The sequence below is a fragment of the Oncorhynchus masou genome, unplaced genomic scaffold (genome assembly GCF_036934945.1).
Source record: "Oncorhynchus masou masou isolate Uvic2021 unplaced genomic scaffold, UVic_Omas_1.1 unplaced_scaffold_4108, whole genome shotgun sequence".
Taxonomy (NCBI): domain Eukaryota; kingdom Metazoa; phylum Chordata; class Actinopteri; order Salmoniformes; family Salmonidae; genus Oncorhynchus; species Oncorhynchus masou.
In genome coordinates, this window is record NW_027010506.1 from 1 (window position 1) to 9,916 (window position 9,916).

Sequence of the window (9,916 nt, forward strand, 5' to 3'; positions counted from 1 at the left end):
CCCCGAGCTGACAAGTTACAAATCTGTCATTCTGCCCCTGAACAGGCAGTTAACCCACTGTTCCTAGGCCATCATTTAAAATCAGAATTTGTTCTTAACTGACTTGCCTAGTTAAATAAAGGTAAAATAAAAAAATAAACATAATACTGCTGAACAGCTTCTACCCCCAAGCCATCAGACTTCTGAACAGCTTCTACCCCCAAGCCATCAGACTTCTGAACAGCTTCTACCCCCAAGCCATCAGACTTCTGAACAGCTTCTACCCCCAAGCCATCAGACTTCTGAACAGCTTCTACCCCCAAGCCATCAGACTTCTGAACAGCTTCTACCCCCAAGCCATCAGACTTCTGAACAGCTTCTACCCCCAAGCCATCAGACTGTGAACAGCTTCTACCCCAAGCCATCAGACTTCTGAACAGCTTCTACCCCCAAGCCATCAGACTTCTGAACAGCTTCTACCCCCAAGCCATCAGACTTCTGAACAGCTTCTACCCCAAGCCATCAGACTTCTGAACAGCTTCTACCCCAAGCCATCAGACTTCTGAACAGCTTCTACCCCAAGCCATCAGACTTCTGAACAGCTTCTACCCCAAGCCATCAGACTTCTGAACAGCTTCTACCCCAAGCCATCAGACTTCTGAACGGCTTCTAAGCCATCAGACTTCTGAACAGCTTCTACCCCCAATACATAAGACTGCTGAACAGCTTCTACCCCCAAGACATGACTGCTGAACAGCTTCTACCCCCAATACATAAGACTGCTGAACAGCTTCTACCCCCAATACATAAGACTGCTGAACAGCTTCTACCCCCAAGCATCAGACTGCTAAACAGCTTCTACCCCAAAAGCCATCAGACTGCTGAACAGCTTCTACCCCCAAGCCATTAGACTGCTGAACAGCTTCTACATAAGACTGCTGAACAGCTTCTACCCCCAATACATAAGACTGCTGAACAGCTTCTACCCCCAAGCATCAGACTGCTAAACAGCTTCTACCCCAAAAGCCATCAGACTGCTGAAAAGCTTCTACCCCCAAGCCATTAGACTGCTGAACAGCTTCTACCCCCAAGCATCAGACTGCTAAACAGCTTCTACCCCAAAAGCCATCAGACTGCTGAACAGCTTCTACCCCCAAGCCATTAGACTGCTGAACAGCTTCTACCCCCAAGCCATTAGACTGCTGAACAGCTGCTACCCCCAAAGCCATTAGACTGCTGAACAGCTTCTACCCCCAAGCCATTAGACTGCTGAACAGCTTCTATCCCCAAGACAAGACTGCTGAACAGCTTCTACCCCCAAGACATGACTGCTGAACAGCTTCTACCCCCAATACATGACTGCTGAACAGCTTCTACCCCCAAGCCATCAGACTGCTGAACAGCTTCTACCCCCAAGACATAAGACTGCTGAACAGCTTCTACCCCCAAGCCATCAGACTGCTGAACAGCTTCTACCCCCAAGCCATCAGACTGCTGAACAGCTTCTACCCCCAAGCCATTAGACTGCTGAACAGCTTCTACCGCCTAGCCATCAGACTGCTGAACAGCTTCTATATACACAATACTTATGTCATGCAATACAATGCAAATTAATTACTTAAAAATAATACAATGTGATTTTCTGGATTTTTGTTGAGATTCCTTCTCTCACAGTTGAAGTGTACCTATGATAAAAATTACAGACCTCTACATGCTTTGTAAGTCGGAAAACCTGCAAAATCGGCAGTGTATCAAATACTTGTTCTCCCCACTGTACATACACACTCCTACACACTCTTCACATACACTGCTACTATTCTCTGTTTATGATCTATGCATAGTCACTTTACCCCGACCTACATTGTACATATTTCCCTAATTACTTCGACTACCCTTGTTGCACATTGACTCGGTACCAGTACCCCTTGTATATCGCCTTGTTATTGTTATTTTATTTTTTTATTTTTTATTTTTTTATTTCACCTTTATTTAACCAGGTAGGCTAGTTGAGAACAAGTTCTCATTTGCAACTGCGACCTGGCAAATTAGACAGCTTATTGTCTTACAATTTAGTTTCTCTTCCACATTTTCTTAGTTATTTTTACCCTGCATTGTTGGTTAGGGGCTTGTAAGTCACGGTGACCTATTGTGTTCAACGTGACAAATACAATTGATTTGATTACAGCTGATGCTTTTCCCCAGTAGGTAACATTAGAAAGTGGGTTTTTATTTTATTTGTGGGTGTGTTGTGTTTCTCAAATATGGCTTCTATGAAAGCTTGTCCTCATTCCAAGGCTTTTTCCTCACATTCCTCAAACAAAAACAATCACGTTACGTTTCCTCATCTGCGTGGTTCTAAGGAAATTATGATTGTGTGTGTGTGTGTGTGTGTGTGTGTGTGTGTGCTGTGTGTGTGTGTGTGTGTGTGTGTGTGTGTGTGTGTGTGTGTGTGTGTGTGTGTGTGTGTGTGTGTGTGTGTGTGTGTGTGTGTGTGTGTGTTGTGTGGTGGGTGTGTGTGTGTGTGTGTGTGTGTGTGTGTGTGTGTGTGTGTGTAGTTGGGTGTGTGTGTAGTTGGGTGTGTGTGTGTGTGTGTGTGTGTGTGTGTGTGTGTGTGGCATGTGTGTGTGTGTGTGTGTGTGTGTGTGTGTGTGTGTGTGTGTGTGTGTGTGTGTGTGTGTGTGTGTGGTGTGTGTGTGTGTGTGTGTGTGTGTGTGTGTGTGTGTGTGTGTGTGTGTGTGTAGTTGGGTGTGTGTGTAGTTGGGTGTGTGTGTGTGTGTGTGTGTGTGTGTGTGTGTGTGTGTGTGTGTGTGTGTGTGTGTGTGTGTGTGTGTGTGTGTGTGTGTGTGTGTGTGTGTGTGGTTGTGTGTGTGTGTAGTTGGGTGTGTGTGTGTGTGTGTTGGGTGTGTGTGTGTGTCCCTCCACCATCTTTCCTCCTCTCTCCCACCCCCGCTCTGCCCTCTCCCACCCCCTCTGCCTCTGTCCCCCCTTCTCTCTCTCTCTCTCTCTCTCTCTCCCCCTCTCTCTCTCTCTCTCTCTCTCTCTCTCTCTCTCTCTCCCTCTCCCTCCCCTCTTTCCTCCCTCCCTCTCTCTCTCTCTCTCTCTCTCTCTCTCTCCCTTCCCAACCCCCCCTCTCTCTCTCACAGTGTCCCAGTCAATTGTCAGAAGATTTCAACATGTTGTCCTTTGACTGACCCAGATGGGGATAGAGGTCGGAGATGGAGATATGCAGTACCAACAGATGAGTGTGTCACATCTAGTAACCTTGCCGGTGTTAACTTCACTCTGCGATGGGTTAGTATCCACATGACAGTAAAACAGATAGACAATGATGATGATAGTAAGTGAAAGGGAATAACCAGTTTTAGAATTATATTTGGTATATTTGGAGTTGATAAGTCATTGTTGATTGTTCCGTGACAATAACGTGATTGCTATAAGTTTCCAGGTTGAGCGTTCCAAGTTAGTGTATCCAGTGAACACTGCCACCTAGTGGAGAGAAATAGCTAGTGGAATAAGACAGGACCTGTGGGAAGAGAAGTACAACTTGTGTTGTTTTGTCTGTCTGGCTTGCTGTCAGCTGTGCGCTCAGCATGGGGATGTTTTGTGAACCTCGTTAAAGAAAGGGAAAGTTATTTATCTGAAATGACACTGCGTAAGGGGGGCGGTACGCAGTTCTAACAATCGCAAAGCCGCGACACCTGCCACTGTTTCGGTAAACAGCTGAAGGATAGAGGTCGGAGAAATGTAGCCACTCTAACAGTCATAGACAGAGCTTCGGATGCAAGGACTCCATGATACCAAACGTATAGTTTACATTTATGTTGTTTACAAACAATAGAGTAAAACAAGTTTATATTACTGGTTCTGATGAGGTACGACAGTTTAACTAAGCCCCGAGGCATTTATGAGTTATATACTTCAAGAATCAATGGGTTTATATATTGTTTTTTAAATGTATGTAAGAATTGTGGTATTGCCCCTTTAATCTAGTCTCCTTTAGGACTGCATTATTGTCCTTTAATCTAGTCTCCTTTAGGACTGCACCTTATTGTCCCTTTAATCTAGTCTCCTTTAGGACTGCCTTGTTGTCCCTTTAATCTAGTCTCCTTTAGGACTGCAACTGTTGTCCCTTTAATCTAGTCTCCTTTAGGACTGCACCTTGTTGTCCCTTCCAATCTGTCTCCTTTAGGACTGCACCTTGTTGCCCCTTTAATCTAGTCTCCTTTAGGACTGCACCTTGTGTATTGTCCCTTTAATCTAGTCTCCTTTAGGACTGCACCTTGTGTATTGTCCCTTTAATCTAGTCTCCTTTAGGACTGCACCTTGTGTATTGTCCCTTTAATCTAGTCTCCTTTAGGGCTGCACCTTGTGTATTGTCCCTTTAATCTAGTCTCCTTTAGGACTGCACCTTGTTGTCCCTTTAATCTAGTCTCCTTTAGGACTGCACCTTATTGTCCCTTTAATCTAGTCTCCTTTAGGACTGCACCTTGTTGTCCCTTTAATCTAGTCTCCTTTAGGACTGCACCTTATTGCCCCTTTAATCTAGTCTCCTTTAGGACTGCACCTTGTTGTCCCTTTAATCTAGTCTCCTTTAGGACTGCACCTTGTTGCCCCTTTAATCTAGTCTCCTTTAGGACTGCACCTTGTTGTCCCTTTAATCTAGTCTCCTTTAGCACTGCACCTTTTTGCACCTTTAATCTAGTCTCCTTTAGGACTGCACCTTGTGTATTGTCCCTTTAAACTAGTCTCCTTTAGCACTGCACCTTTTTGCACCTTTAATCTAGTCTCCTTTAGGACTGCACCTTGTCCCTCTAATCTAGTCTCCTTTAGGACTGCTCCTTGTTGTCCCTTTAATCTAGTCTCCTTTAGGGCTGCACCTTGTCCCTTTAATCTAGTTCCCTTTAGGACTGCACCTTGTGTATTGGCCCTTTAATCTAGTCTCCTTTAGGACTGCACCTTGTTGTCCCTTTAATATATTCTCCTTTAGGGCTGCACCTTATTGTCCCTTTAATCTAGTCTCCTTTAGGGCTGCACCTTGTGTATTGTCCCTTTAATCTAGTCTCCTTTAGGGCTGCACCTTGTGTATTGTCCCTTTAATCTAGTCTCCTTTAGGACTGCACCTTGTTGTCCCTTTAATCTAGTCTCCTTTAGGGCTGCACCTTGTGTATTGTCTCTTTAATCTAGTCTCCTTTAGGACTGCGCCTTGTTGTCCCTTTAATCTAGTCCCCTTTAGGACTGAACCTTATTGCCCCTTTAATCTAGTCTCCTTTAGGACTGCACCTTGTTGTCCCTTTAATCTAGTCTCCTTTAGGACTGCACCTTGTGTATTGTCCCTTTAATCTAGTCTCCTTTAGGACTGCACCTTGTGTATTGTCCCTTTAATCTAGTCTCCTTTAGCACTGCACCTTTTTCCACCTTTAATCTAGTCTCCTTTAGGACTGCACCTTGTCCCTCTAATCTAGTCTCCTTTAGGACTGCTCCTTGTTGTCCCTTTAATCTAGTCTCCTTTAGGGCTGCACCTTGTGTATTGTCCTTTAATCTCTAGTCTCCTAGGACTGCACCTTGTGTATTGTCCCTTTAATCTAGTCTCCTTTAGCTTTTGCACCTTTTTTTTAATCTAGTCTCCTTTTAGGACTGCACCTTGTCCCTCTAATCTAGTCTCCTTTAGGACTGCTCCTTGTTGTCCTTTAATCTAGTCTCCTTTAAGGCTGCACCTTGTCCCTTTAATCTAGTTCCCTTTAGGACTGCACCTTGTGTATTGGCCCTTTAATCTAGTCTCCTTTAGGACTGCACCTTGTTGTCCCTTTAATCTATTCTCCTTTTAGGCGGCACCTTGTCGTTTTGGAGCAACACGAATACAACTGGAACATACGCAGTTCAGTTGATGATGGAGGACTTCCTTACGCAGTGGATCTCAATCTAACAGGACCTCTGGCCGTACACTCAGCAAACTGCCTGTTCAGTTTGCAATGACAGGTGAAGAAAGAAAGATCGAAAAGGCTCCGTTTACACATGCAGCCCAGGTGTTTTGACCAATCAGATTGGCTCTGATATATATCTGATGTGATAAGATCTGATGTGATTGGTCAAAAGGCCAATTCGTGAATGGATGGTCATTGCATTTCATGCAGGGTGCAATCCTGTAGCATAGTGGTGTGGTTCTGGGACTGATTTATTCTGGAAAAACATTGGTAACTAGTCATGTAGCCTGACATGTAGCTGGTCATGTAGCCTGATATGTAGCCAGTCATATAGCCAGATATGTAGCCAGACATGTAGCCTGACATGTAGCCTGACATATAGCCTGACATGTAGCCAGACATGTAGCCTGACATATAGCCTGACATATAGCCTGACATGTAGCCAGTCATATAGCCTGACATGTAGCCAGTCATATAGCCAGACATGTAGCCAGACATGTAGCCTGACATGTAGCCAGACATGTAGCCTGACAGGTAGCCTGGCATGTAGCCAGACATGTAGCCTGACATGTAGCCTGACATATAGCCTGACATGTAGCCAGTCATATAGCCTGACATGTAGCCAGTCATATAGCCAGACATGTAGCCAGACATGTAGCCTGACATGTAGCCAGACATGTAGCCTGACAGGTAGCCTGGCATGTAGCCAGACATGTAGCCAGACATGTAGCCTGACATGTAGCCTGACATGTAGCCTGACATATAGCCTGACATGTAGCCTGACATGTAGCCTGACATGTAGCCTGACATGTAGCCTGACATGTAGCCTGACATGTAGCCAGTCATATAGCCTGACATGTAGCCAGTCATATAGCCAGACATGTAGCCTGACTTGTAGCATGACATGTAGCCTGACATGTAGCCTGACAGGTAGCCTGACATGTAGCCAGTCATATAGCCTGACATGTAGCCAGTCATATAGCCTGACATGTAGCCAGTCATGTAGCCAGACATATAGCCAGTCATGTACCATGTGTTCAGTTTGCAATGACAGGTGAAGAAAGAAAGATCGAAAAGGCTCCGTTTACACATGCAGCCCAGGTGTTTTGACCAATCAGATTGGCTCTGATATATATCTGATGTGATAAGATCTGATGTGATTGGTCAAAAGGCCAATTCGTGAATTGGATGGTCATTGCATTTCATGCAGGGTAGCCAATCCTGTAGCATAGTGGTGTGGTTCTGGGACTGATTTATTCTGGAAAAACATTGGTAACTAGTCATGTAGCCTGACATGTAGCTGGTCATGTAGCCTGATATGTAGCCAGTCATATAGCCAGACATGTAGCCAGACATGTAGCCTGACATGTAGCCTGACATATAGCCTGACATGTAGCCAGACATGTAGCCTGACATATAGCCTGACATATAGCCTGACATGTAGCCAGTCATATAGCCTGACATGTAGCCAGTCATATAGCCAGACATGTAGCCAGACATGTAGCCTGACATGTAGCCAGACATGTAGCCTGACAGGTAGCCTGGCATGTAGCCAGACATGTAGCCTGACATGTAGCCTGACATATAGCCTGACATGTAGCCAGTCATATAGCCTGACATAGCAGCCAGTCATATAGCAGACATGTAGCCAGACATGTAGCCTGACATGTAGCCTGACAGGTAGCCTGGCATGTAGCCAGACATGTAGCCAGACATGTAGCCTGACATGTAGCCTGACATGTAGCCTGACATATAGCCTGACATGTAGCCTGACATGTAGCCTGACATGTAGCCTGACATGTAGCCTGACAGGTAGCCTGACATGTAGCCAGTCATATAGCCTGACATGTAGCCAGTCATATAGCCAGACATGTAGCCTGACTTGTAGCATGACATGTAGCCTGACATGTAGCCTGACAGGTAGCCTGACATGTAGCCAGTCATATAGCCTGACATGTAGCCAGTCATATAGCCTGACATGTAGCCAGTCATGTAGCCAGACATATAGCCAGTCATGTACCAATCTGTTTAGCCGATACTCCACTCCTTGTACATGTCATTGTGGAATGTTGGTTAAAGAGACTGGTACCATGTGTTGTATCTCAAATCACATTGGGTTTTCTTCCAGTCGACCCCGTGGTGCCGTCCTGTACGGAGGGGGTGTACATACCCATGTTCCAGTCTCCAACGCCAGCCCAGGGAGCACTGCTCTAGGCCTCCGCAGACCATCTCCTGGAGATCAGTGTCAGAGCACAGACGACCCACTCCACGTAAGAGATAAGCAACGTGAAGCACTTCACCCGACATGGGCTATTAGCCTAAATCACTGCTGTCAAACTCACTTCCTGGAGTGCCAGGTGTGTGTGTCTCCAGGTATTTACTCCTCTCTTGTATTTGATTGATATATTTAGGTCATTGCTTATTAGGACCTCAACCTCACCATGTTTTCTAGGTCTTAATTGGACACAAATTGAAATGAAAAAACAGAAATCAGCTGACACGTGACCCTCCGGGTACTGAGTTTGACACCCCTGGACTGATGCATCATGACAGTTAGCGAAGCACTTTGTAAAACGATTTGTCCCCACTGGGTGGAAAAACTGACTGTGTATCTCGACCTTAGAGACCATGATGACGTTAGTTTACACTACAGAATACTCAGACATGTGCAAAACTGATCTCTTTCCTGTTTCCTGTTCTGGCATGTACAGTAAATGACTGATTATATTCATATGGGTAATTAATCGGCTTTATTCATTACTTGTTGTAACTACAATGTGCAGAACATTCCACTGGGCAACATTTTCATAGTGCAACGGGATTGTGCAAAGTGTAAAAAAATTAATAACCATAAACCTTTTATCAAATTCTGTCAACGTGATTTATTTCAAAACTTTTCTTTAACAATGACAGTTATAAAGAATGGACAATTTGTGTATTGCTCAATTGACCTAACTGTAGTTAAAACATTGACTCCTTATAACGCACATGGTTGAAGAAAGTTTCATATTAAATCACACTGACAAATGATAATACTGTTTATGGTAATTTTTATACTTTGCACATTGTGTCTCATTGTCTTTTCGTCTCCCCGTGCGTAAGGGTTTCAGAGCTGTTGATGAGTGGACCTGGCAACATCAGAGAGAACACCACTAGCCCAGGAGAGTACCTTCTAAGATGGACGCCTACTGATGATGAGGAGGGAGGGTACTATCCTGTGTGCTTCATTGCTCAGGGGTGCTCGGCAGGTCAGCCTGCAGCTAGTTAAACTTGAAACTTAGATCACGACAGAATGTGTTCTCATAGACGTACCTGATTAAATAAAGGCAAAATTAAAAACGACAAAACCTTAAACTTGAAACTTGTTTGAACCAGACATTTCTGTAGTCTACTATTAAGCCTATTGGATATGAATACCTTTAGTTGATTGGGTAATATGATTGGAGAGCTGCAACAGCAGACAGTAAGAAGTTATCACTGTCTTTAAACCGCTACGTTGGTTTTAACGGTGTGGGGTTTGTTTTTATTTTGTAACTCTTTATTGAAATGCTGTGTAAACAAAGATCTGACCAGCGCAACAGTTGTTCTCACTTCTGTTGATCTCAGTTCCAGGTAGCGCTCCGAGCTGCGCTGTGTGATCGTCAGTGTTAACTCAAGTGGTGGTAACGTATAAATACACCACGTTCTCCGGAGATCATTCAGCCCCTTTCTGGTGTTCTGGTAGTTTCACTGCTACAGAGAGATGCTAGTTGATAAGCATGCTAGAGAGACAAAACTCCCAATCAACCAATCAACCAACCAATCAACTAATTTTACATTTACATTTAAGTCATTTGGCAGACGCTCTTATCCAGAGCGACTTACAAATTGGTGAATTCACCTTATGACATCCAGTGGAACAGCCACTTTACAATAGTGCATCTAAATCATTTAAGGGCGGGGGGGTGAGAAGGATTACTTTATCCTATCCTAGGTATTCCTTAAATCAACCAACCAACTAGTCAATCAACCACTCA

General features: G+C 44.5%; 2 protein-coding genes across 2 annotated transcripts; both read right to left on the reverse strand.

Moving 5' to 3' along the window:
• Nucleotides 1-6,360: 6,360 nt before the first annotated feature.
• Nucleotides 6,361-6,902, reverse strand: LOC135534894 (keratin-associated protein 21-1-like; the record flags this gene model as incomplete). Its single annotated transcript, XM_064961702.1, has 1 exon — nucleotides 6,361-6,902. A coding segment is annotated over exon 1 (542 nt), but the record flags the coding sequence as incomplete, so codon positions are not given.
• Nucleotides 6,903-7,529: 627 nt separating this feature from the next.
• Nucleotides 7,530-7,892, reverse strand: LOC135534892 (keratin-associated protein 6-2-like). The gene has a single exon (XM_064961701.1). The coding sequence runs from the start codon at nucleotides 7,890-7,892 to the stop codon at nucleotides 7,530-7,532; it is 363 nt and encodes a 120-aa protein (XP_064817773.1).
• Nucleotides 7,893-9,916: the final 2,024 nt, after the last annotated feature.

Excerpts from the sequence above, each read along its gene's own strand:
- LOC135534892 (XM_064961701.1), bottom strand. The coding sequence starts at position 7,892 with ATGACTGGCTACATGTCAGGCTATATGACTGGCTACATGTCAGGCTAT.